The sequence below is a fragment of the Balaenoptera musculus genome, chromosome 5, assembly GCF_009873245.2.
Source record: "Balaenoptera musculus isolate JJ_BM4_2016_0621 chromosome 5, mBalMus1.pri.v3, whole genome shotgun sequence".
NCBI classification, from domain to species: domain Eukaryota; kingdom Metazoa; phylum Chordata; class Mammalia; order Artiodactyla; family Balaenopteridae; genus Balaenoptera; species Balaenoptera musculus.
In genome coordinates this window covers 139750990-139778601 of record NC_045789.1, presented here as the reverse complement: position 1 = coordinate 139778601, position 27612 = coordinate 139750990, and the positions used below count along the sequence as shown (strand labels likewise).

The 27612-nt window shown below is 61.6% G+C and overlaps 1 protein-coding gene across 5 annotated transcripts; it reads right to left on the bottom strand.

Annotated features, from left to right (window-relative positions):
- Positions 1-1060: 1060 nt before the first annotated feature.
- Positions 1061-27062, bottom strand: FAM53A (family with sequence similarity 53 member A). 5 transcript variants are annotated; one of them, XM_036853821.1, is made up of 6 exons: positions 26988-27062; positions 26095-26283; positions 16442-16689; positions 11733-11787; positions 9815-10512; positions 1061-1756 (listed from the first exon to the last, which is right to left on the bottom strand). In XM_036853821.1, the coding sequence occupies exons 3-6, from the start codon at positions 16517-16519 to the stop codon at positions 1463-1465; spliced, it is 1125 nt and encodes a 374-aa protein (XP_036709716.1). In that variant the 5' UTR covers positions 16520-16689; positions 26095-26283; positions 26988-27062; the 3' UTR covers positions 1061-1462. The 5 variants fall into 5 exon arrangements, with proteins under 5 accessions (XP_036709716.1, XP_036709717.1, XP_036709715.1 ...); XM_036853822.1 differs by lacking the exon at positions 26988-27062 and adding an exon at positions 26733-26916; XM_036853820.1 differs by lacking the exon at positions 26988-27062 and having other exon boundaries at positions 26086-26916.
- Between the last annotated feature and the right edge of the window lie 550 nt (positions 27063-27612).

The following is a 27612-nucleotide window of genomic DNA, read 5'->3' as shown; positions in this document are numbered from 1 at the left end:
CCTGGGCCCTACAGCAGCCTCGGCCGGGCCAGGGTCCCCTCCTCCAGCCCCCGCCGAAGAGCCATCCTGGGGGCTCTCCAGACGTCCTGACACCACCACCACCACGTCCCTCGCGGCCACCTTCCCGTCTCGCCCCCCCGACCCGTGGCTCTGCAGCACCCCGGCCCCCTCGGCACCTTATTTTTGGGCTTTTCTCTTTCAGCTAAACCTGGGCAGCTCCCGGGGCTTCCCTGGAGGTCCAGTGGTTAAGACTCCGCGCTCCCACTGCAGGGGACAAGGGTTCAATCCCTGGTCAGGGAACTAAGATCCCACATGCTGCGCGGCGTGGCCAAAAAAAAACTCCAAAAAATCCGGGCAGCTTCCAAATCCCCGCTGTCCAGGTGACACCCCAGACGGGCCCAGCCAGCGGCGGACTGTTCAGAAAAGGCAGGAGGCCCCTTCTGCGTCTGTCTGCGGCACAGACATCCACCCCCCCACTTCCCCAGGAGAGCACCCAGAAGCCGAACTGTGCCTCTGAGGACAGCGGGGCCCTCAGGCTGCCGCCGAGGTTTTAAGAGAAGAAAGACCTCTTTGACATTGATGGGAAAAGAAGCCTTTACCGCCACTTCAGTTCTGCAAGTAAATGTGTCAGAACAGGTGCTGCTGAGTTTCCCAAGAGGCACGAGGTGGGTGGGTGCCCGGCAGGCGGCCGCGCAGCGCCGGAAGACCCTGTCCCGCACCTCGCAGGGCAGGGCCAAGGGGGGCCCATGGGGAAGAGCATGCTTCCCAGCCTTGCCCGGCCCCCAGCTAAGCCCAAACCAGTTCAGAAGGCGCTTCCAGTTAACAACAGGGCCCCACGACCATTTTCTCAGGAAAGAAAACCAAGAATATTTCTCCAAAGATTATAAACGTTTCCGTTCGCTATCGCAAACTCCTTCCTCTTCCCCAAAGTTCCTTAGATCAACATCTTTGGTAGAAAGCCTATGATTTTATTAAGTTAGAATGAACAAAAAGAGATCCGAGGCCGAGCAGGCCTGCGTGACCTGGTGAGAAGAGCAAGAAGCAGAAGCCACGCTGCAAAGCAAATGAACGCCTTTTATTGAAGTGACAGCGCAGGGCTGCCAGGACCACGTCCTCACGGCCCGTCCCAAGTCCTCAGCGACGCGGCCCTGCTCCCAACAGCCCAGCACACGACGACCGCGTCCACAGAGGGGCCGGCCACGCGCCCGCGGTCTCCAGGCAGCTGAACCACGCGCAGTGCCCTTCACAGCAGGCGTTTCACCAAAGGAACACAAACCCACCCCAGGGTCTGTGCACAGACCCTGTGAACAGAATGCCCTCACGAAAATTCACTTCAAAATAGAGACGCTTTCTCGGAACCGTAAAAGCCGTAAAAATACAGAACACTTCTTTAGGAAAGACTGGATCAAAGCGACACCTTGAGTTCAAAACAGCGCGTTCGCGGGGCTCCCCCGCCTGCCGGTCAGTTGTTCTCGATCTGCTCCAGGTCCAGCTCGCCGCGGCCCAGGGGGAAGACGCCCTCCTCCCCAGCGCTGTCCCAGTCACTCGGGTCCCCGCCACTCCCGCCCTCGCCCTCACCGGTCACCCACACGCGCCAGGCCCCCGGGCTGGGGCTGGCGGGGCCGGGGCCTGGCACAGCGATGCCCGCGGGGCCGTGCGGGTCACGTGGGGAGGACACGGCGGTCTTCACTCGGGTGTCATCCTCATCCTCGTCTTCATAATCGAGGGAGCAAAGGCTTTTTGAATTTTTTAACGTCTGCAACAGAAAAGACACGGGCTTGAAGCATCTCCAGGAGGCCACAGGGGGGGTGGCATCCCACCAAGAGGGGTCCCCGAGGTCACATAAGGTGTCCTCGGTTCCCGGAGCCCCGCCACACGCCCTCCCACCCCCGGGGCCACTTTCTCAGAGCCCTGCCTGCCCGCGCCCCTGCCCTGCCCAGGGCCACGGCCCCACTGAGACCCGGCGCAACGGGGGATGGGGGCCCGGGGACTCGAGGCCAGAGGTGCGTCCACGATCCCGTCAAATACCCGGGGAAGGACTGGCTGGAGGTCCGGGGTCCTCACGCAACAACGGCCCCGCTCGTCAGCCCACCCGGCGCCCGCCTCCGCAGCCTGCCTCGGGGGACCCCTGCCAGGGCCCCCAGCTCCTGCCAGGCGAGCCCCACAGCCACCCCCGGTGCCCACCTTCCTCTCCCCTCAGCCCTCCCTCTTCCAGTGGTTCCGCTTTCAACACCGATGCGCCGCGACTGTCCTCACCTTAGAACGCCTGAGACGCACACTCTACACAGGGGGCCTCCCCTGAGCCTCCACCCCCCACGGCCTGGCGGGCATCTCCCCACACCGCGCCCCCGGACGGCCGGCCCAGAGCGCCCAGCTGAGAGCCGCTCTGCCGATGGTCTGCCGCTGCCCCCCGCCCCCGTGGCCAGCTCGCCCCAGCCCCGGCCCTGCCCCCCAACGAGCACATCCCCGGTCTGCACCCCCAGACCAGAGGTCTGCACCCCCAGACCAGAGGTCTGCACCCCCAGACCAGAGCCCTGCCCCCGACAGCAGACACAGCCCCACCCGCTCGGTGGCCCCTCTCCTTGGCTGTCCCACAGGGGCCCAGGGCCCAGAGGCCACCCCAGTCCACCCTCGGGGCGCTGACCGGGCCGTGCACTCAGCAGCAGCCCCTCGCGTGGCCAGCACCCTCCCCCCGCCATGAACTCCTGGTCCCGCAGCTTCGTGCAGCGCCACGTGCTGTCCACGGCGTGCCCAGGAATCACCCCTGGGCTGCCCACCCTGCCCCGCAGACACGTCACCGCGTGCTTCGGGGCTTCTCAGGGCGTTGGCAGAATCCGACGTGGCGACGTGTGTTGGGGTGGCGGCCACGGGGCAAGGGTGCCCCCAGGCCTCCCGCGGTCAGGCTCCTGGACACGCGTCTCCCTGGAACAAGCCCCCCAGAACCACACACGCAGCTCCCTCTGGAACCAGCGCTTTCGGGGGTGCCATTCAGCTCCACCGGACCCACGGCCTTATTTCGGCTGTTGTTCTACTGTAATGAGTGAGCCCGCAAGAAGTAAAACTGAAGGATCCAGTCTCTGAAGATTTGACAACTGGCCACAAGTCCTGGTCACAAAATGAGGACGCGTGAGATAATTTCTTCTTCATTCAAATCAAGGTGGACACCACAGTCAAGGTCACTTTCATACGCAGACCCCACAGCACGGCGGGCCCAGCCCTGTACCCATGGCAACAGAAGCCGACGTTTCCCTCCTCACATCTCCACCTACAGAATTCTCCTTTTGATTCACAGCATGGAAGTCGAACCCCTAACCAGACGGTAGTAACCTGACAGCTGGCGGGAGGACCACGGCCCAAAGGTCCTCTCGGTGGCCAGGACAGAGGCCCGTCTACGACCACAACTGTGGCTCAAGGGTGAATGCGGCAGCTCTGGACACACCCGGCTCAAGCCACGCACAGCTCGAAGCCACTGACTCTTCACACTGAAGCGCCCAAAAAGGGGCGTCACAAAGCTCCAGACAGCGACCCTGATCTGGGCGGGGGCCTGGCCTGACAGGTGGGACCCTCGCTGCTGGACGGTCCCGCTCCGGTTTGACGGTGACCTGCATCTAAGCAGGTGAACAGAAAATATCTTTTCAAAAATCAAAGGTCAGGACTTCCCTGGTGGCATAGTGGTTAGGAAACCGCCTGCCAATGCAGAGAACACAGGTTCGATCCCTGGTCCAGGAAGATCCCACAGGCGGTGGGGCAACTAAGCCCGTGCGCCACAACTACTGAGCTCACGTGCTACAACTACTGAAGCCCACACGCCTAGAGCCGGTGCTCCGCAACAAGAGAAGCCCCCGCAATGAGAAGCCCGCGCACCGCAACGAAGAGTAGCCCCTGCTCACCGCAACTAGAGAAAGCCTGCGCGCAGCAACAGAGACCCAACACAGCCAAACGTAAATAAATAAATAAATAAATAAATTTATTTTAAAAAAACAATCAAAGGTCAAAACTTTGAGTTCTGAATCAGGGGCCCTCAATTTTAGAGGGTCTTTCACCTTGTGTGCAAAACACTCAGCCTGGGGGACGCGCCCACCACAGACCACCCAACTTATGCGGGCAAGAGCTCGCACTCAACTCTCCGCGGCCGGAGCCAAGAGGCCCCCTGAGACTGAGCCGCGAGCTTCTGAAAGCAGAACAGACACCATCCTGCGAGCAAACGGCTGGCCCAGCCCAGTCGCAGGCTCGTCAGGTCTCCTCCTGGAAGCACAGCCCAGCGTCCATGCTCGAGACCAGAGCTGGCCCTGCCCACAGGCCACGGCCACAGCCAAGGCAGGAGCCTCCGACTGCCCGGAGCCCCTGGAGCCCAGCACCCGGGCGCGGGTCCAGCCTGGGCTCCAGCCAAGGAAAGGAACCCGGACACGCACCGCGGCCGACCTGGCCGAGCCAAGGCCCTCCTCACCCGCCACGGGCAGAGGCCGGCCCGGTGGACACCACAGGACTGGGGGGACAGGGGGGGTCCACCACGAGCAGGACACATGCGGAAACGGGGGCCGCCTGAGGGTCAGCACCCCGTCTGGGCTCCCAGCCTCCCCAGGAAGCACTGGAAGAGGCCTCTCTGGAACTGGGGTGAAGACTTGGGGGGTACCAGCACCCCACAAAAAGCTCACGGCCGAAGGGCCACACCCACGCGCATGGGGCCGCCAATCGGCCTTTGGGTCCCCGTCTTAAACGCAGGCAGGCGTCCGAACTTTACCAAACACCTGGGGACAGCATCTTCTATGTAAGGCAGCAGTGAGGATAAACCAAAAGAGGAAGCAGTTTGGAGGAAATAGGCGATGCAGGACAAAGAAAACGTCCCCCAAACCAGACCACCAACACCCAGAGATAAGATCCTCCATCTGCGAACCGACAAAGGGAGAGGGGACCAGTCAGGAGGTCCACCCTCTGAGGACAGGGGCCCCAGAAGGCAGACTGAAGAAAATCACACCCCTGAAATCATCTCCCCAGTGATGCGGGAGCCCCTGGACCTGACTGACCCCCAAGGACCCGGCATAACCGACAAACACAGACACACGAGGTCTGTCCTCACGAAATGCTTGGAGGACAGAGAGGAGATTGGGGAACCAGGACCAGACGGGACGGTGCGGGGCCCGGAAGCTGAGGGCAGCATCTGGAGTCTGAAGGGGCCGGTCCCGGGCAACGGGAGAGGATGTGCAAGGCCTCTGAATCCATGCCACCCCCCTCCTTCCTCAAGAAGCCATGCGCTGAAAGAGATGGTGACAAGGAAGGCTGACCCCTGGGTCTCGGGGTTGGCGAGTCCACTCTGCAGTGGACGGCCACCTGTCACTGGGTCTCTCCGGAGGCCCAGACACCAGCCAGGGGGGGCCGTCACCAGGGCGCGCAGCCAGGATGGCACCAGGGTGTCTCCTGCTGGGCGGCCTGCAGCGCCCGGGGACCCTCATTTCACCAGCGAGAGCCCCGTGGTGACTTCAGCAACAGGGCTACGGGGGCCTTACGAGCACAGCCTTTCTCACGCCTCGCGCCCTGGGCCCTGCGTGTCTGGCACCTCGCCTGACCCCGGCACTGACCCTCTCAGAAGAGGGGACAGAGCGTGGTCCCGAGGCCACTGGACACACCTCCACCCACAGTGCCACCCACAGCGGTAACAGCGTCCCCTCCACAAGAGAGATGGGTGTACCCGCCACGCACGGTTTTTACATTCATCACCTTCCACGTCTGTCTAAAGCAATACGCTCACACGACAGTCGATCGGGAGAAGCGAACAGGTTAAAGCAGACTAGACAGAGTACATCTACCATGAGATGGTCTGTTTATTCAACTTGGGAGAAACTAAAGCACGAATAAAAAGGACGAAATGAAAGGCAGACACAAGCTGCTCAGAAAACGAACTTTAAACATGTGGACAGGAAAGAAGCCTCATAAAGACAGAAGCTGCAGATCAACCACCACCCCCCCTGGGTCTTCCCTGCCTCTGCGGGACCCACCCAAGGTGCCCTCCCCCCACCCTGCCCGTCGGGCGAGGCTCCCAGCCCCAGCTGCTCACCCTCTGCCCCCCTCAGTCCAGGAGGCCGTGAAAAGGCCGCGACTGCCTGACCTCTCGGTCCCGGGCCCCCCGCCCTCTCACCGGCCCAGTGACATCCACACGAGACTTGGGAGTCAGGGCCCGGCCGGCCCTGTGGCCACTGGGGGGGCACGTCGGCGCCTTGACCTCGTGGGGGACCCTCCCCAGGGAAGGCTCACAGCCGCATTCCGGCCAGTGTCTAAGGCACTGTGTGCATGACACAAAAATAAGGACAAGAGCCAAGAGGCTGCTTCTGTGAGAAAGCAGTGGGAACCCAGCTGACCGGCAAGCTTCCAGGCCTGGCGGCTCCGGGCAGCTGCGGGCGGCAGGCCCGGTGGGAGCCGGCCTCGGACGGGCATGGGGCCCCAGCGCCGTGTCCAGGGGCCTGTGCACTCTGATCTCTCGGGGCTCCTCCCGCCCCTAGGAAGCCTCGTGGAAGGGAGACAGACTAAGGGACAGGAAACCTGGGGGTCTCCAGGTACAAACGGACAGAATTCGCCAGGTTCCCAGGCTGAGCGACGGGCATTTCCCCGAGGGGACGTCCTGCGCGGAGGGGACGCCTGGTGACGGCGGGTCCTCTATGCCCCAGCCGCCCGCAGAGCCCAGTGACCGCCGTGGCCAGCCCGGGGGAGGGGACTGGGACCAGGGACTCCAGTCACCCCTGCAGACAGTGCTCGGCCCTCCCGCTTGCAGCCGCAGCAAACACCCGCGACAGTCTCCGCTCGCTCCCCGCGCAGCACGCCCCAGCAGGCCTGCCGCCCTACAGGCCCCACCCCAAACGCAGGGAGGCCCGAACCTCGCCCTGACCCCGTGACCGCTTGGCCACTGTCACCTCACTCCCCTGACGTTTGAAATAATCGCGTTTTCTAGGTACGTTGTAACATTGTGACGGAGTACGGAACATACTTGGTCTTCTTGCGGGTGCCTGGCTCAGAGCTCTGAACCCCTCGGGGTTCCCCGAGTGACGGGGCTGGGGGAGCCCCTTCCAACCACACCCGAGTTCACGCCAACACGACTCGACCCCGCAGCAGCCTCAGGATGGGGGCTGGTCACCAGGGGAACCAAGCCTGGGATTCCAGGGCCGGACTTTCAGCCCACCCCACCTCCACCTCCAGGGAGGCAGTTAATCACCAGTGGCCAGTGACTCAATCAATCACACCGATGTAACGAAATCTCCATAAAATCCCCTAAATGGTGGGGTTCCTAGGTGAGCTCGTCAAGGTGCTGGGAGCGTGGTGCGCCTGGAGAGGGTGTGGAGGTTCTGCGCGCCCTCCCTATGCCTGGCCCTACGCATCCCTTCCATCTGGCAGTTCCTGTGTTGTAGCCTTTATAATAAACAGGTGTCAGTAAATAAGGTGCTTTCCCGAGTTCTGTGAGCCGTTATAGCAAATGATGGAGCCTGAGGAGGGGTCGTGGGAACCCCCTATTTATAGCTGTTTGGTCGGAAGTACAGGAGGCCCTGGACTTGGGGCTGGTGCCTGAAGTGGGGCCGTCTTGTGGGACTGAGCCTTGACCTGCAGGGTCTGCACTAACCCCAGGTAGTTCGTGTCAGAAGTGAATTGAGTTGCTGGACACTCGGCTGGCATGTGCAGAGAACGGCAGGCGTGTGGTGGGGAAACCCAGGCATTCAGTTTCAGAGGTGGTGTGAGACCACACAGGTCACAGTCGTGTCCTCTGCTGAGGGACGCAGGGGCTGCCGGCCCGGCCGAGGGGCCAGCTTGGGCACTGACATCTGCACCCGGCCCGGAACTGACCCCACCCCTGAAAATGAGGGTCAGAACTGGCAAGAGGGGAAGGTTCTTCACCAGAAGCTTCTCAACAGTCAGCCGTTGTGATTTGTTTACAATGTTCCTAGCCACACACATTTCATCATTCACATTAAAGATAAAAAAGTACAGACTACAGATGTTAAAGGCCTGAGAAATACAATGAGCAACTCTGTACCCCAAACTGAAACCTTAACTATAACAGACAAGTCCCCAGAAATACTTACGACAAACTGAAGAAACAGAAAACCCTACTAGATCCTGACTGGAAAAAGTGGGTGCGGGTCTGTTTAAATCCACATCCACCCCAGGCCCAGATGGCTTTCCAGCGAGTCCCACCAAACCTCCACCACGTGCAGGAGCTGGGAGGTGGCTCCTCCAGCCCCAGTCCAGCCTTAGGTGCCCACAGCCCTGGCCGACAGCACAGCCATGACCTCGGGGAGTCCCTGAGCAGAACCGCCCAGCTGAGCCGCTCCTGGGTGCCCAGCCCACAAGAACACAGCACAGGCGTGTGCTGTTCATGCTGCTAGATGTGGGTTGTTTGTTACGAGGCAACAGATGACTGATACGCTATCTTATACTTTCATTTCAGAGATGGCTCTGCTGGGGACATCAGGGTTGAATCAGAGGCAGACACCGATGAGTAGCAGAGAGGTTGTCAGGAGCCTGGGGCAGGACGGCTGGAGAAGGAAGGGGACACAGGACGGGATTGCCGGGCCCGGGAATTACGTGGTAGGGGCGCAGGGGAGCTAGCTCTAGGACCACAGCCGCGCGCCCGTAACAGCAGGAGCCGTCTCAGAAGACAAGTAGCCTCTGACCTCCTGGGGCTTGTCCCTCTGGGGGGCGGCGCCTCAGCCCTGCTCCACCCACACCCCAGCTACCGTCTCCTCTCCGCTCCCCCACCAGCCGCCCTGCACGGCAGCCTCTCCGTCACAAGGTGACCACGACCACGCTTGGCCCAGAACTCAGCAACCCGAGAGGTGCCAGGCTGGATCCACACACATCTGTGGTCAGTGGTCCAGACACCCTCCTCCTCACGCTATCCCTGCCCCCTCCCTGGTCCGAAGGGTTGGGACGCCGCCCAGCAGTGAGGGCTCCCCCTGCTTTGCTCCCCCTGCCTACTCGGGAGTCCCTGGTGGGAACGTCCCCACAGTCCCGCCCCCTCAGGGCCCGCCGACGCTGCAGTACTGGGAGCTGGGGGGTGCGTGTCGGGCTCACGGCCAGCTTTCCTCCGCGGCACGTGGCAAAGCTCGGGACATCCCCTTCCTAAACCCCAGCTCTCCGCAGAACCTTCACAGCCAGCAAGTGTGGGTTGGGAGCTCCCGCCCCACCACTGGGAAGAACCTTCCAGAAAACCCACCAGTCAGGAAAGGTAAAGCTGACAGTGACGTCGAGAGTGGGCGTAGACGGCATCGTGCAGCCTGGATCCCACCTGGGTTCTGTGGACCATGGAGACCTCAGTCCCACCCTGCGGGCTCCTGCGCCCCCGCCAGGACCCCAGGCACAGCCGCCTCTGTGATGAGGGGGCCCGGCGGGCCGTCCTCTCCCTTTTCTCACACCAGAGCCCCGTCCTTGTTCCTCAGCACCCCCAGAAGGTCCTGCCATCCCCCCGCAACGATGCACAGGTCAGACCTCTGGAAACCGGCTCTTCCCTTTAACTCTGCTCTGAACTGCCCGCGATCAGAAAACAGCGTGGGAGGGGCAGGCGGTGACCCCGGACACCAGAATTTTCAAGCTGGTTCACAACCCAAACTCTGAGCACCTTCTCCAAAGAGGCATCATCGGTGGCGGGCTCCGCGAAGGACGGCGAGGAGAGGCTTGGTGTCGGACGGCGCCCGCTCAGCCTCGACGCCCGGACCAACGGCTCCCGTCTCCGCCCTGCGAAGGGCGGCCCAGGCCCGCGTGGGGGGCGGATCCCCCCACAAGCGCCCCGCCCCGTGGAGGGGGCGCCGGCACCGGACGCAAGAGGGAGCCTCACCCGCGTCATTTTCAGGAAGTCCAGGGCCGGGCGCGGCCAGCACGCGTCCTCCTCGCGCCTGCGCTTCCGCTGGCCCTTCCCGCCCGCGCGCACGCACGGCTGGGAGCGGCAGCGGAGCAGGCCCCGGCGGCGGCCCAGCTCGGGCGTGGACGCGGGCGTGGACGCGGGCGTGCTGCCCGCCGAGGGTGGGGCCGCGTCCACTGGCAACAGGTGCTCCTGCGACAGGGACAGGCGGCGGCGCGGCGAGGGCACGCGAGGTCCGGCGGGTCGCCGAGCCGGGCCCAGGGCCGGGAGGCTGCTGCTGGCCGAAGCCGAGGCCGGCCGGGGCGCGGGGGGTGAGGCGGAGCTGGCAGCGGGGAGGGCTCGGCCCGGCGACCAGGCGCTGCCGGCCTGCAGCGCGGTGCTCCCGCCGCTGTGGCACCGCCTCTTGGAGACGGGAGCCCAGACTCTGGAGCCACCGGGGCGCCACGGGGACCGGCAGCGCGCCAGCTCGTCGGGCTCCGACAGCGAGCGGCAGTGTCGCTTGGTGGGCGGTGCTGAGGGCGGCCCTGCGCCGTCCCTGAGGTCCCTGGCACTGACCGCACCCAGGCTGGCGCTCGGGCCGCAGGGGCCAGGAGGGAAGGGGACGGCAGGGCCCGTGGCCCCCTGGCTTCCGACGGTCTGTCCTCCACCGACGACCTTCCAGGGGTGCTTGTCTTCTGGGGAAACACGAAGGAGAGACGGGTGAGGGGCGCATGCCCCCCCGCGCCCTCGGCCCTACCTGGCCTCAGGGTGGGCCCGGCCCCGCTCGTGGGACCCCCCTCCTCCCTGGCCCTGCCCTGCACAGTCACAGCTCGCATCATGGTGGGGACGCCTAGGGGCACGGGGACCCTGACGCCGCAGACCCGGCCTCCTCGCCATCACACGGGGGCATAAGGGTCACTCGAGAGGCCGAGCGTCCAGGAGTCAGCAGCTCGACACGGATGGGCTCACGCAGGCAGCATACCTGGGCAAGCGGGGCAGCCAGGGCAGTGGGGCCAGGGCTGGGGGAGCCCAGAGCCCCGATGACCTGGCCCGGGGGCGGCCAGCAGCCCCTCCAGCCCAGCTGCTCTGCAGTCACCCCCAGCTGAGGGGCCTTGGCATGGAGGCCAGGACCCGCCGCTGGGAGAGGCACAAGCAAAGGCCCCAGGTGACCCTGGGTCACGAGGACGCACGGTCAGTCAGAAAGGACGGCAGGGCCGGCTCCGTGGCCTACAGGAAGCCCGAGGGGCTCCGAGCCAGGACTGGCCCTGTGTGGGACGGAGACAGTGCCCAGGGCCACGTGCGGGCCCATACCACCCGAGACCGTGGTGGCACTTGAGCAGCCTGGAGGGCGCCGAGCACAGCGTCACCGTGGAGGTGAGCAGGGCCACAGGGGGAAGACCCGGATGCCACTCGGACTGTCCGGGCTGAAGTCACACCACTAGCACCTCACTGCGACCACGGACACCAGCCACGGTTCATCACAGGCGCCACGGCGCCCACACTCACACTCACGCAAACAGACTTACACTCGGGCGGCGAGCCTCCTGCTCCCATTCAGACCACAGGGCACACGTGGCAGGGGCGTGCGGTGCAGGGAAGGGGTCCGGCAGACCCAGGCCCTCCAGGCACGCACAACCCCGGCTCCCACCACTGGCCGTGTGTACCGCCGGGCCCCGTCCTTTCCCTGGTGGCCACACGACCCCACCGGGCGGGCCTTTCAGCTCTGCACTGCCAGGCCGCTTCCAGAAAGGAAGCTCTCCAACCCACACCGCTGCCCAGAGGAGGGAGAGGCCAGCAGAGGGAGGGGGCGCGGCTGGGGCCTCGCGCTCCAGATCAGCCTCCGCGTCCGGCCCTGCTCACAGGGTCCCAGCCCACAGCAGCCCAGAAAGACCTGCTGGGGCTTTTAAATACTTACCATCGGTCTCAGAAGGGAACAAGTGGCCACTTGTGCTCAGTTTCTGGGCAGAATACTGAAAGTGAAGAGAAAGAAGTTGCAATACTGTGGGTTTACACATGCGGATTCAGAAATAGTTCCAACTCAAGAAACAGGCCTGTATTTTCATCCCTGCAATAAACTTGTTTTTCCCCAACACTGTCTTTCTTGGTGATTAAAAAGAGAAGCATGAACCCCAGAATGCATTTCTTTTCTTAATCAAGATTCTTAAAAGCCTCACAATTATTCAGTTGAGTAAAGGACATAGAAAGCCACAAGCGGACTTCCCTGGTGGCGCAGTGGTTAAGAATCCGCCTGCTAATACAGGGGACACGGGTTCAAGCCCTGGTCCGGGAAGATCCCACATGCCGCGGATCAACTAAGCCCGTGCACCACAACTACTGAGGCTGTGCTCTAGAGTCCGTGAGCCACAACTACTGAGCCCACGAGCCACAACTACTGAAGCCCACCTGCCTAGAGCCCGTGCTCTGCAACGAGAAGCCACCGCAATGAGAAACCCACACACCGCAACAAAGAGTGGCCCCCACTCACCACAACTAGAGAAGGCCCACGCACAGCAGCAAAGACCCAATGCAGCCAAAAATAAATAAATAAATAAATAAATAAATAAATAAATATTTTTTAAAAAGCCACAAGCGTGTCCACTGCTGCCCCTTCAAGCCACGGCCGTCCTCACAACCTCAGCCTGACCACTCCCACCCCGACCGCGTCCACATGGGCTGGGACCTCTGTCCCTCGAGGCGGGCAGCTGTGGGACACAGCAGCTGATGGGGCCTGGCCCGAGCCCACAGAACTCTTTTCTTGGCCACAATGTGGCCTGGGAGGCTGAGCGGCCGCTTGGAGCCATGTCCACTCAACGCCTGTGTCTGTCTGTCTGTCTACTTTCCTGTGCTCTCCCCGCGCCCCAGCAGGCCCTGAGTGCGGACATGGCCTTTCACCCTTCCCTGCCTTCCACATCCGGAGCCGCCTCCGCCCCAACACATAACTCTCGGTCATGGGGCTCCAGCTTCTCAGGGGACCGTTTCATAGGATGATAAACTCATGACAAAATTAAAGGAAATCCTTTGCTGCTTCTCATAAAAATGCTGGGTAAATCACCCAGCAAAAGGAGGCGCATCAACAGTCAGGCTGTGCAAAGACAGACTGCCCGGCCAATGAGTGCCCAGGAGCCCTGGTTCCGGACGGAGCCGTGCTGGGAGCAGAGGAGGGCTGGGCCCAGGCCTCTGCGGGAGGTCGGCCACTGCACAGCGTGCGACTCCCAGCACCAGCCCACGCCTCGTGCAGGAACCCCGACGGACAAGGGGGCGTCCGAGCGTTCGCCGGGGATGCGCACGGGAGCTGAGGCCACGGGCTCATGCCGAGGCAGGCCCAGCGCTGCCACACTCGCAGAGGCTCCGCCTCGGTCCACCTCCTCCGCAGCAGAGCCAGGTGGCAACCCGTGCAGTGCGCGGCCAGGAGCGGGGCTGCGGCCTGGGCAAACCCGGCCTTGAGTCCAGCTCCCCCGACCAGCCTGCCACCAGGGAGGCCAGCTCCTCTCTGTGGGCCCCGTCTCCCCACCTACGACAGGACTGACCGTGGGACACACATGGCAGGGTTGCTGCTAGGGTTACATGGGAACACGGGAGACCCACGTGACCCATGATGGAGAAGAGACGGTCGTTTGTAGAAACGGTGCTGGGCCAACCACACGTCCACACAAGAAGGGAAAATCCAACCCTGACCTGCTTCGCGCCACACACCAAACTCAGTTCAGGCAGTGCAGGCTTCAAGCTAAAGGTGAAACAGCAGCACTTCCAGAAGAAACAAGAGAATATCTTCCAGACTCAGGTTAGCAAAGACTTCTTAAATGGGATACAAAAAGAACACTAACTTACACTGATACATTGGTCTACGTTGAAATTTGGAATTTCTGTTCATCAAAAGACACCATTAAGAAAGTGACAAGGCAGGACTTCCCTGGTGGCACAGTGGTTAAGAATCCGCCTGCCAATGCAGGGGACACGGGTTCAATCCCTGGTCCAGAAAGATCCCACATGCCACGGAGCAACTAAGCCCATGTGCCACAACTACTGAGCCTGCGCTCTAAAGCCCATAAGCCACAACTACTGAAGCCTGCATGCCCTAGAGCCCATGCGCCGCAACTACTGAAGCTCGTGCACTCTAGGGCCCACGTGCCACAACTACTGAGCCTGCATGCTGCAACTACTGAAGCCTGTGCACCTAGAGCCTGTGCACCACCACAAGAGAATCCACCGCAATGAGAAGCCCACACACTGCAAAGAAGAGTAGCCCCCGCTCGCCACAACTAGAGAAAGCCCATGAGTAGCAATGAGACCCAACACAGCCAAAAATAAAATTTTTTTAAAAAAAGAAAGTGACAAGGCAAACCATGGGATAGGAGAAAATATTTGAAAAACACACATCCAAGAAAAGACTTGTAGCCAGAATATACAAAGAGTTCCTACAAAGCAATAAGAAAAATGCACACAACCCAAAAGAAAAATGAGCAAAAGGACACCAAAAAGGACATACAAACATCCAGTAAGTACAGGAAATGGCCCTGATCTCACTGGTCATCAGGGACATGAGGTCAGAGCCATGAGCAGACATCACCATTCCCGACCAGGGAGAAGGCACGGCTGGGGCGCTGACAGGCCTCTGGGCAGGCCTTCGCTTAACACAGTGGGAACAGACTTCCCCAAGAGGCCTGCACACGAACGCAGTCAGCGGTGTTATTCTTAACAGCCAGTCGTGGACACATTCCAAGTGTCAGGCAACAGGAGACATGGACCATTCGACAGAGTAAAGGAACAGCTACTGATGCACCGTCCGCACAGTGAACCCAGGGGCATTCATTCGCCTTGAGTGGAGAAGCCAGTCTCCAGGAGTACACGCTGCATGTTGGCACTTCTGTGACATTCTGGGACAGCAAAGCCACATGGGGCCACAGGGGACTTCCTGGGGCAATGGAGACGTTTGGGGTGACGGTGACAAGGTTACCGCATACACAACTGGAAAACTCACCCAATCAACACCAAACCCCATCTGCGCATTTCACTAGATGAAACGTACACCTCAATAAAAAAGTATTTTTTAAACTCAAGGCTTTCAAAGCTGAGCTCTCCGCCAACCCAAGTCTGTACCTGCAAAGCCGGACGTGCTAGAGGACACACACAGCACGCTGAGGCTACGTCCACGGGGGCCAGCACACGCTGACCAGCCCTGACCTTGCCCCCCCCCCACTCCTCCACCTGGCACCCTTCCCAGGCCCCCAGCACAACCCTGCAGCAGAGGCGGCCTGCTCCCCTGACCCGAGCCATGGCCTCTGCTCCAGCCCTGGCCCTCACTGAGAACGGACGCCAAGCACCTGTCCCCACCGGGCTCGTGTCCCCACCGGCTCCTGTCCCCACCAAGCTCTGGGGCCTTGGGGCCCTGCTACCCTCTCACTCCCATGTCCGGCCCAGGCTCCACCTGGCTCGCCGCCCAGCGCCTCAGCTCCAGCGAATTCCGGTCCTGTGTCACCTCCCAATGCCCCTCCCCTCTCTACTTGTCGCCAGCACATCATCTGCTTCGCCTCGACCCCAGCATCCACAACAGCTGCCCTGCTCTCTGGGGTGGCCCCGAGCCCAAAATCAAACAGTGATAGAGACGACGGGCACTTTCTTGCTCAGAAAGATACAGTAATTTGTGTCTTTCACTATGTAAATTACACCTCTTTTTTCTTTTTGTTCTGGCTGCGCAGCTAGCAGGATCTCAGTTCCCTGACCAGGGACTGAACCCAGGCCCTGGGCAGTGAAAGCACCAATCCCAACCACTAGGCCACCAGGGAATTCCCTCCTCTTTTTTTTTTTAAGTGAATGTTAGAGCAGGTGCTCTAAGCCACGTCTATGCACCCACAGCACAGGAACCCCTGGGACGCATCAGCGAGCCTCACCAGGAACTCAGTGGAACGCCCACTGGTGCAGAAGGGAATTATTTCCCACACACGTGTATCCTGTGCAGAAAGACTTGTGCGGAAGTCACACAAAGTAAAATGATCTGTGTCACAATGGGAAGAAGTATACGTGGGACTTTTCTTGTCATGCTCTCTCTACAGTGAAACCTGCTTGCGTGCCCCCTTCCCTGCAGGACACCACAGGCGACAAACAGGCCAAGGGCTGGGTGCGGGCGACACGACGGCGCTGGGCGCCCGCCCGGTGAGACGCTCAGGCACGGCCCCCAGCACCAGGCAGGTGCGGCTGCTCAGGCACCTCCCTCGGGGCCTACAGTTTAACCAGGCGGGGTGTGACCTGAAGGTCATGGTAACACGGCCCTAGAAATCGGCTCCACCTCGGGCAAAGCTAACCCACAGAGACAGAATTCAAGAGGGGCTCTCGGGGGGGCGGTGCCCAGAGGCACGGGCAGCGTCTGGTGGGCACGGCTGCTGACCAGGGTGGACGTTCGCCCACTCAGCACCCAGGACCATACGCGTCTATGTGTAGCTTAGGCTTTCAAAGTTTGTTTTTAAGGATGCTGAGAACCCACCATCATGACGCTGACGGGCTCTGGGGGCTGCGAAGGCGCCGGAGCCTCCCTGGGACACTGCCCCCTCCCCCCCACCTCCCCCCACCTGCTCCCCCAGCCGGGGCCCAGACCAGGCAGTGTCCCCCAACATGGGGCGGGCAGCTCACCGGGCCGGCATCGTAGCTCTTGCGGGCGAGGTCATCCAGGCTCTGGTTCTGCAGCTTCTCAGTGATGAGGGTGACCATGGTCCGGGGCCCGTGCCCTCTGTCTGCGCCGACAGGCCCTGGGGTTCTGGAACATCAGGCTTCAGGAGGCCCGGGCCGCTGCTGGCTCTGAGCTAACCCTCAAGGGTACGTTTCCATTTTAAAGACGAGCGATCCATTTCCAAGGGTTCTTCAGAGCTTCGTGCCTGTTTCTGGCAAAGAGAAACAAACCATCATACAGGATTACAGGCAAAGCCATTCAGCTAATGACTGTCACCCGCCAGTACCGTGTGCATGAATATTCTGATCTCGCTGCCTGACAAAGACCCTCCCGCGTGAAAACTACCACAAGAGTTCTCTCCCAGAAAATGTAATAAAAGCAGCGGTCTGGGTGAAGGATGGCAGGTGGACACGCGTGAGAACCAGCGAGGGAGGCCTCCCCACCCCTGCTCCAAACACAGGCGCCAGACGGGAGGAGGCGCAACCGCCACGCTTTGGACTCGAGAAGCTGCCGGAAACCAAGTCCTCAGCCAGCAGCAGCGAGACCCCAGAAACAAGCTGGCCATGAACGGCTGGACCCACCTGGCCGCTGACCAGTCACCGTTGGCCACTGACCGCAGCAGTTAGACACCCCTCCCCCGCTCCGCCTGGCCAGTGAGAGCCCCGCCCCCAACTGAAGCTGGGGTTCCCTCCTGGGAGGGGGACGGGGGTGCAGGGTCAGCAGCAGACCCAGCTGGCAGCAGCCCGGGGGGGACACTCGGAGGACACTGGCCTCACAGAGACGGAGGAGCCCGTGCCCGGGACCCGGCTCCCCGCAGACGCCGATGGGAGAGGGCCGGCCACCCGCCCGCCACGCACGCACCCCCTTCTCAGTGGTCCGCTGCCGCCCATGAGCAGCTGCCAAGGGCCCCCCGCCCAGGAAGCCATAGGCAGAGGCGGACAGACAGGAAGACCCCAGCAACTGGAGAAAACATGTGATGCCAGAGGACGAGAGCTCCCGAGCGAGAAGGCGCCGTGTCTACACAGTAAGATCACTAAAAAGAAACATTTAGAGAAAAATAAAAGAGCTCTTGGAAATTAAACATGAGAGCAGTGATGGAACCTCCGGAATCTTCAGCGTCCGGGTTCCTGACTGACTTCCCAGAGGCCTCCTCGGGCCCGGCAGGCCGTCCCAGGCGGAGGTCGCACGGCAGGCGCCCAGGACCCACCTCAGATCCACCAGTCACCCTCTGGTCGGCATCACGGCCCCTAAGCCCGGTGTGGATGAGCGACAGGCCCCCCCGCCCAGCAGGAAGCACCCCAAGTGGCCCTGCCAGGAACGCAAGGAGCACTCACCTTCACAAAACCTGTTAGCAAAGCACAGCGACAGATCCAGGGAGAAAGCGCATGAAGATTTCCACAGATGCTGAAAAGACGCCAACACAACAGTACCCCCCCTCCACTCCTAAAAACACGTGTGTGCGTGCTCTCGGCGGGTATCAACAGGCTTCCTCAACATGACCCTGAAACAGTAAGCCCAAGGCCAGCATCCTCGCGAGTGGGAGAAGGGAGGCGTCCCAGCAAACCCGGGCCACGGGGTGGGGAGGCACCCACCGTCAGCCTGCACTGAGCACAGGTCGGCAGACGCGGGGCAGCGCGGGGCGCTCCCGCCAGCAGCAGCACGTGGACCCAGAGGTCGTGAGCTCGCCCTGACCAGAGGTACCATCCACGCCCAGGACTGGCTCTAGGCCAGGAGAGGCGCTCTCCATCCACAGCGTCCACGTCTGCGCCCCTCAGCCTGAAGCCCGTCCACGGGGCCTTTAGCACCCAGCATGCTTGGCGCTGACAGCACCCCTGGGCTCCCCCCGTCCTAAGTAGAGATGGCCATCTCTTCCAGCACAGCCGGAGACCCCAAGGCCCAGATAGGAGGGTCAGGGCCAGCAGTTCCCCAGGGGGCAGCTCTGCACCGGCAGTGGTTCTGCTTCAATGCGCTGCGAACCCGGGAACCGGATCAGAGCTGGCCACACCGCACGCCCACCGCCAGCCCCCAGTCCCTGGGCAGGACCAGCCAAGCCACAGAAGAGCTCTCCCTGCCGCTCCCCACAAATCCACCTGGGCCCCACTCAGAAGTCCCTCGCAGGAGAGGGGCTTTATGAGGGCCCCTTCAGCCCGACATGTGACAGAGCAGCCTCCCTTGCTGCAACCCCCCGAGCCCCCGACGCCCATGGCACTGCCCTCTGACAGACGGCAAGGGGGCAGCGTGCTCCTCTGCCCTCCACCCCAAGCCGACCGCTCGGGGGTCTCTCAGACCCTCCTGTCAAACCCTCTTGGTGGCACACTGCACGTACAACCCTAGAAAGGTAACAGCAGCCACGGCAAAATTTGAAAAAAATAATAAAACAACTAGCACTTTAAAAACAGGCCCCACGGTCCTTGGAGAGATGACTGATGTCCAGGGCTGGGGCAGGGAAAGGACCAGAGAAGGCTGGGGCATCTCCAGGTGCCAGAACATCAGGACAGGAGCAGAGGGTGGTGACAGGGCCCCCAGGGCAGCTGCGAAGCGAATGAGGCCAGTGGACTATACTCCACAGAAAAAATAAGAGGCATGAATCCACGCGGATCTAAATAATTGAAAAAGTAAGGAAATCAGGGAGGGGGAAGCTCTTCCTTTTGGTAGAATGCCAACTCAGAAATGTAGACGGAATGACGGAATGTCTTTTAAATCACCACCTGAAAAACACCCCATAATGTTTCAGGCAAGAATCATCAGCGAAGCTAAAGCCAGTGGGTGGGAGCACGAGGAGAGGCAGGGTATCACGGGGCCCCAGAGGACCTCCCTGCAGGACACTCCATCGTGAACCGCACAGCAGGGAAGCCTGCAGGCCACCGCAAGAGCCAGAGGCCAAGGTGGGCACGGCCTGTTCCAGGGCACAGTGACAGCATGGGACACGGGATCCCCGTCAGAAACACAGAAGCTGGATTTAGCCGTGAGGAAAAATCAGACAAACCCAAATGAGGTGACCTGTGCGAAGTGATGGGCAGCCACCAGCAGCGTCAGGGCCGGGAAAGACGGCCGCGAGGGGTCCTGCCACGCCGGCGACCCTGGGAGGACACGAGGTCCTGCGTCGGAAAAAGGGCTCCAGGGGACGACGCCCGACATCTGCATCGGCACGGCGGTCAGAGCCAGCACCTCGGGTCCCGATCCGACCCTCGCGCCGCGCCACGTCCGACACAGACGCCAGGAGCCACGCGGCCCGAAGGGGGCACGGCCAGCTCCCACGTGGAATGGTCCTCCGCCACCACTGCAGACGTGCAAGGAAAGGCAACAAAACAGTGTCGGCGCAAACACAGCTCCAGGCAGCTGCCGGGCCGGCGCGCGCAGGGCGCAGCAGCTGCGGACAAAGCAAGAAACGCCAGTGGGGACACCCAGCTGCCCGCCCGGGGCTGGGCTGAGCACTGGGCAGAAGAGAACGACCGTCCTGGGCAACGTTTTCACTTTCGTCTTGGGGAAGGAACGCGTGCCACTCACAGTTGCTAATATGCCGATTCAAACCCCAGCTCCCCGGGGCTGCCCCCACGAAGCACCGAAAACGGGGCGCTTAGGACAGCAGAAACCTACTTCCTCCGGGTTCTGAGGCCCAAAGCCAGAAGTCGAGGTGTCGGCAGGGTTGGCGCCTCCTGGGGCCTCCGAGGGGCACCCGCTCCCTGCCTCCCTCCCAGCCTCTGGTGGTGGCCGGCGGTCCTTGGCGTCCTTGGTTGTGTCGGCATCACACCCCCCTCCGCCTCCATCCTCAGGCAGCCTCTCCTGTGTGTCCTGTGTCTCTGTACCTCTTCTTATCAGGACACCAGTGGCTGGGTTGAGGTCCACCCTAATCCAGTATGACTACATCTTTTATTTTTTCCTTTTTTTAAAATATTTATTTTTGGCTGTGTCGGGCCTTCTTTGCTGCGCTCAGGGTTTCTCTAGCTGTGGTGAGCGGGGGCTACTCTTCGTTGTGGTGCGCGGGCTTCTCACTGCGGCGGCTCCTCTTGTTGCGGAGCACGGGCTCTAGGTGTGTGGGCTTCAGTAGTTGTGGCACGCGGGCTCAGTAGTTGTGGCTCACGGCCTCTGGAGTGCAGGCTCAGTAGTTGAGGCACATGGGCTTAGTGGCTCCGCGGCATGTGGGATCCTCCCGGACCAGGGCTCAAACCCGTGTCCCCTGCATGGGCAGGCGGATTCGTAACCACTGCGCCACCAGGGAAGTCCCCAGTATGACTACATCTTAATTTACATCTTCATGGAAAGGTCCTGGGGTCAGGACTTGAGCAGACCTTTTGGAAGGACACACTGTGCCAACCCTCAAGGCCAAGCCAGCTCCCCTTATAAGAAATCAAACGATCAGGATGGAACCTCACGGGCACAATGCATAATGCCCTGCACGTCCCTGCTCAACGGTTAGCATGACGAGCGGGGCTGGAGCAGGTCAGGACAGCGTCCTGGCCCTGAGGGAGGCAAGCTCTCCCTGGGAACAGTGCCAGCCGGTGGCAGGTGCTAGAAGGAAGCGCGCAGGACCCCGTCCACGGCAGGGCGGCCTGCTGGGAGGACAACGAAGCCAACACTGAAACCTGAGCAGGAGGCGCCAGGACAGAGGCACAAGCCCAGCACCGGGGGGGCCCAGCTGGACGCAGACGCCGGACACGAGAGAACTAACGGGCCCTGCCGGCCCGGCGCTGAGGGCCGGCGAACGGAGGCTCCGTCCCACAAGCCCCCAAGACGACTGAGGCAGACGTGTGGCCGGGGCTCCTCGGCACCCCTGGAAGCACAGGTGACCTTCGACTCCACCCACAGCCCCAGTTCAGGAAGCTCCAGGACCCCAGGCACACGAACCAGAGCATCCCCCGACCAGGGGACACCTTCCTCCCGTGTCAGGCGACCCACCGCAGAGGAGGCCCAATCATGGACGCGTAGCCACTTTTCCCACCGTGAGAAATTCAGACTCGTCGTCCTTCTTCGCAACCAAACCAGTGACCCAGCTGCCCGCCTCCCGGGGCTCCTCCCCCTGCCCAGCCCCGTGAGCCTGGGCGGCCGCGGCGGCAAAGCCGTCCCTTCCGCGCACTCGGCAGGCCTCGACAGGAAGCGGCCGCGGGCTCCAACCCCCGGAAACCCCCTGCGTGGCTGCAGGACAGAGGCCAGGACCCTCACCCCGGCCCCGCCGGCCCCTCATGTCCCCACACAGGCACCCTCCAGGCCCAGGGGCGTCACGCACACAGCAAGGGCTCCACGGGCAGCCCCGCGCACGGGCCCGACCTGGACTCTGCGGACCTCTCCGCCGGCCGCTCTGGCCCATCTCATCCTCCGGACTCCACCCTCCACAAGGGCACCAGAGTGGCTCTGTTTTTCTGTTCTTTTCACTTCAGTTTATTAACGTAGAGTCAGACAGCGTTTGTAAAGCCATACATGAGTGTCTGAGGGCGGCCATAACAAAGCGCCACAGGCTGGGGGCTTAAGCAACAGACACGTGTTGTCTCCCGACTCTGGAGGCCGTGCTCCCCCCGAAGGCGCCGGGGAAGAGTCGCTCTGTCCCGGCTCCTGGGGGCTCCTTGGCCCGTGACAGCCTCGCTCTCACTGTGTCTCTGCCCAAAACCCCCCGTGTCATGAGGACACCAATCGTTTCGGATCAGGGACCACCCTCCTCCAGCATGAGCTCACCTTAACTAATTACACGTGCAACAATCCCATTTCCAAGGCTGGGGTTTAGGGTTTCAACACAATTCAGCCTACAATAAGCCACGTCCATCGTATCACGGCAACGCATAGGCTTGAAAGCCAGCACTGCTGCGTTTCTGTAACGCAGAGGATGGGCACCAGCAGTGCCTCTGCCAGGGCACCTCCCCGCAGCTCTGCACTCGCGCCCGAGTCCATGCTGGACGGTGCATGCACACAGCTGTCCTCGGTTGTCTCTGACTTGGGGAGCGTCAGGGCTGAGGTCTTGCCAGCTCGTCCCCACACCAACTCCCCGCCTCCCCCGCCTCCCAGCGCGGCCCACCAACACTTCCGTAAGTCAGCGCCGACATCATTCTGTCACTGTAAACAGCGTCCCCAGCTGAGCCACACAGGGAGCCCGTTTCCCCAGGTTAATAACTGCCTCCTTTTTCTCCTACGCAAAGTTTCTGGCCGATACAAACTCTTCCCTCAAACTCCCCCAAAGAATTATCGACTCGGCAAGCAAGCTTCATTTGGTCAAAGACGTCAGGACGGCCGTCAGCCCGTGCGGCCTCTGCTCAGGCCGGAGTGGCGCTGGCCAGCTGGGCCCTGGGCCTCACCCTCACCTTGTGGCTTCCTGAGCAGGGTGCCTGGCGGGCATGTGATGCCCACGCCCCTTCTCTCCTCCCTGGATGCCTGCCGACTTTCTGACTCTTCTGTCTCCCAGGTCTGGGAAACATGCACAGGGCCTTGCGCAGGGTCTTCTTAACCGGGAACCCGAGCCACTGGGGCCTCGGAGGTTCGACGGCGTCACTGCCGAGCCCCTCCCGTCCCCCCTTCCCCTGGTCTGTTTCGGGGACGGCCGGTGCGCTGGGTTGCGCTCCTGGGCTGGCCCTCCCTGACCGTCCGTCTCTGCCTCGTTTTTGTTGCTGTCGATCTGCTTCCACGATGGCCAACACCTCACCTTCCACGCCTCCCAGTGACATGTTGATTTCTGCTCCCCGTTTAACCCGAGGGCCCCGGCGCGCCTCCGAGCGCCGTGAGCCCCCATGTGGGCTCATCTCGGAGGCTCTGACCCAGCACAGGGCTCTCCTCCTAACGGTTTCCTCGTCCTGTCCCTGCTGTACTGCCTCGGTTCCCTCAGCCAACTCTGCTCGGCTGGTCTCAGCTTCAGGCCGGAGGTGTCCCCTGTGCCCGTCACCCTGCTCCGCTTTCACGTTGGGAGGGGCCTGCACGGCGTCTCCATCCACGGGCCACCCGGCACGCGGGGAGGTCAGCGAGGACGAGCCGGACAGGCGGATCCGCGTGGACAGCGGGCTGCAGACGGCAGGAGCCCGGGCTGGGGGCGGGGGGGACGGGGCCACTGGAAATGCAGCCTCCCTCCGGCCCTCAAGCCGGGCCCCAGCCCTGGCTGCACCCCAGACCCCGGGCCCGAGCCTGGGCTCTGGACACGCTGCTCCAGCTCCCCCGCCAGCTCCTGAAGCACGTAACGGGGAGAAAAGTTTCCAGGACCTGCCCAGTCAGTGGTGCCAGAGCACGGGGAGGCCAGAGCCAGGCCACTTTAGACCCAAAAGCATCGGTTCCGGGGTTTTCACAGAAAAGACAGCACGGAGCCCCCGGCGCCGCAGACCCAGCAATGTGTCCCCAGTTCCAGGCGCGTCGCGCAGAGTCACAAGCTCGAGGCCGGCACAGCGGCACCACCTCCAGCTTCTCAGAGATTTTCTTTCGTTTTCTCACCAAGAGCACTTGAACAAAACTCGGAACCTGACTGGACATGAGTTATTAACTAGCACCGTTTGTGTGCCGGTCTCAGCGCCCCCCAGGAGAAGGTGCAGCTGAGGTGCCCCTCGACCGGACAGAGGCGAGGTGACCTCCGGGTGCTGCAGAGGCCTGGTGCCTTTAGGGACACACCCCGGAGGCACCACGCATGGGGTGACCACAGTGACGGAGAGGCCAGCCACCCCGCTCTCCACATCTTCCCAGCCCCGGAGCCAGGACGTCCCCCGAAGGGACGCTCAGCCCCAGCCCCCAGCCAGCCAAGCTGTTCCAAATTCCGGGCCCTGAGACCCTGAGCAGTAATAAATGAGTGTTGCTGTTTGAAGCCACCAGTTTTGGAGTGAATTTGTTGTGCTGCCATAGTAACCAAAGCAGTGACACTTAGCAAAGCGAATGGAGCCAAGCGTCCCCCTCGAGCTGCTGGAGCCAGTCACGGCCCCCACTCCTGCATCACACGGAGGCTGGGAAGGAAAGGGGAGTGGCCATGTCCCCACGCTCCATACAGCCACGAGGGAAAAGTTACAGCAGCCGCCGCAAACGCCCGATGATTTTCAGTTGGCGGGGTCTGGGGTACGACTCCACATCAGGGGTTCGGTGTCTTCCCTAACAGGGCACATTCGGTGCCACACTCATGACCCCTGGGAAAGTCTGAGGCAAAGAAAGCCCTGTGTCAGTGCCACCGAAAAACTGTGCGCAAGGCCACCGAAGTCTTTTCGAAAAGACTTCGAAACAAAACGAGAAAAGAAGACAAAAATCACCTGTCCTAACTAACCAACATCTTGCTAATATTAAAATACACAACTGGAGGGTTTAGACAACAGGAGTTTTAGTTTAAAGTTGCCCGGAAACCATGTCTGAACTGTGACCTTTGCAAGCCAACAAGGAGAAGAAACTTACATGTTATCAATAAAAAGGAGACTATGATCGTTACCTCTCTGCTAGTGCGTGCAGAGTACACCACGCTGCAGAAGAAAGACCACACCCAGAAAGTTCGTTCTGAGAAAGGACGTAGGGTGGGCTCTGATCGGCTGGACAGAAGACCCAGGGTCAGACCCCGGCTGGCCTGCTCCGACCTGGGCTCTCCCAGGTCCGTGACTTCACCTCTCTGGGAAAGAACCAGCCACATCATGAGGCTGCAAGGAATCAAATTAAGAAACGTGCATGAAAATGCCGGGCACACGTGTTAAATTACGACCACTTATAACAAATGCTTAAAAGATTGTAAAAGTCCACTTTCCTTTCAAAAATATTACAGCAGAAAAAGCCAAACGGGTTTATATAAAAATTTTAATTTGCTTTTTTTTTTAAAAAAAAAAGCTGTTTTTGAATGTCTGCAATGCACCTGTAAAAAACACCGGACTGTTGCCCTGGTTCTTTTATCTACCAGCAAACAAACAGGTCTCCTTATGTGCCTGCCCCCTGTGCACCCAGGTGCGCATGAGCAAATGTCTCCATAACCAGGAAAGGTCCTGATGCACCCACTTAAAAAGGAAAAAAAAGACAATAACGTTGGCAGCCTCTCCATTATACATTCCCAGCAGCTACAAGAACGCCTCTCCTCTCCCCAAATCCAACGTAAGTCAAGAAAATGTAGGGATCCACCCAAACAGCAAGCCCTTTACACCACACGTGCCACCCACCCGTGATCCTTAACCAAGGTGTAATGGTTCTCTGGACAGTGAACCACAGGAGGAGACCAGTTTAAAGAAAAGCCACTGTTCCTGAACAATTGCTATCTCAATTTCAACTGGGGGGTAATATGCCAGAACTTCAAAATCAAACTGTTCCCCTGCCTTCTACCATCAGACTGCAAGACTGCACTTCCCTGTCCGGACCTGCTTTGATACGACAGTGAGATGAAGCAGCAGAACCTGTAAGCTCAAGTTAAATTTCTTAAGTATTGTAAAACTGAAGCCATTCTTGAAGTCAGACCAACCTATCAAGAAAAGCTCTCAATACAGAGAGGTCATCATAAACTCAACTAAGTAGTGAGTGATTGAGTTAAAAAGAAAAGTATTGTAAAGTTGTGGAAGCTCAGAGTCAAGTACAGGTAGCCCATGACCAAATGCAAACAACTGGAGTCAATTTAACACAGACATACACTTCAGATCTGCGACTGTACTTGGAGTAAAGGGAAAATAAAGTAGAAATAAAGAAAAACACACTCTACCTAACGCACCTCTCTCCACTCCCAGGAAAAGTCTGAGAAACTCAACCCTCGTCTATGCAGAGAAAGCAGCTTCGGAATCCACTTCCAATCACCTTCCACAGCTCGCCGGGGAGGGTCTGGTCTCCCCCGTCGTGCGGGTCCACCTTTGGGCTCCCTTGACGCACAGTTTATCACGTCCAACTTCCTGCTTCTCTCTCGCTGCAAGATGACAGGCACATGAGTCCCGGGAACCGCTCAGGCCGCGCGTCTCGGCACCGGAACGACGACAGCTCGCAAAGGCGACACCCAAAGTCGGTTCAGCAAGTGGCAGCGCGCCCCAGGCAGGGCCCCTTACAGCCAAAGGGCGCGTGGAGTGCACGGGGCCCCCGGTGCGCAGGCTCTCGGGGCGCGCGGGGGTCCCGGGGCGCGGGGCTCTTGGGGAACAGGGGTTCCGGGGCACAGGAGTCCCAAGGCCAGGGATTCTCGGGGGGCGCGGGGGTCCCGGGGTGAGCGGAGCTCTCGGGGCGCAGGGGGCCCGGGGCCCGGGACTCTTGGGGCGCGCAGGGGGCCCCGAGGTGGGCAGGGTCTTGGGGTGCAGGGGGACCGGGGAGTGGGGGGCCCGGGGCCCGGGCCGGTCCGGGGGTGGTGCGCGCGGCAGGAGTCCCAACCCCAGGTCGCGAGCCCCCGGGTCCCCGCGCCCTCAGCGACCCGCCCGCCGCGCTCTCCGTGTGCAGCGGCGAAAACGCTCGGCACCGACGCGGGTGGAAAAGCATCGGGCCGCGCGGGCCGGGCTGGGCGCGCTGACAGGAGCGTGCACCTTCTGGCCCAAGTTCATGCGCGGCCCCGCGCTGGCGCGCGCGCGCACGACCCCGGGCGCGCGCACGCACGGCCCGGCTTCTCGCGGGCCACGCCGGGCCCTGCACCTGAGCTCGGCCGGGCGGGCTGAACGAGGGAGGCACCGGCCCTCAGGCCGCGCTCCTCCCTCAAAGGACGTCGCGCCTCACAGGCAACAGGACCGCGGCCGGCGCCCCGCCCCCACGACACAGGCCCCGCCCCACCCCGCCGCCCCGCCCATCAGCCGGCCGGCACTTGCCTTCCCACAGCCGCGCCTCTCCGCGCGCATGAGAGGCGGGGCCTATGTCGTGGGGGCGGGACCTCGGTCGGCGGGTGGGCGGGGACTTACGGCGGAAGGGGCGTTCTGGGTGGGGCGGGGTTTCAGCCGATGGGGCAGGGCCTGCGCAGGCCGGGGCTCGTTTCCCCGGCGGGCGGGCGAACGGCGCGTGCGCCATGCTGGCCCCGCCCCCGGGGTCGGGGCTACACCCATCCGCCCACCCACCTGCGCGCCTGCGGGCGGTGGGCGTGAGCCAGTGTCCAGGAAGGCAAAGGCGGGCAGCGATGGCGACCTGAGGCAGCGGGAGGGCATGCTCGGCGGAGGGGCGAGTGGCCTCCCCGGCGCGAAGGGCTCGGCCCCGCCGGCGGCCCGGCCGTTCGGGGTCCCCACTCCCCACACCGTCCGGCCTGGAGCCCTGGTTCGGCCTCGCCGGCCAC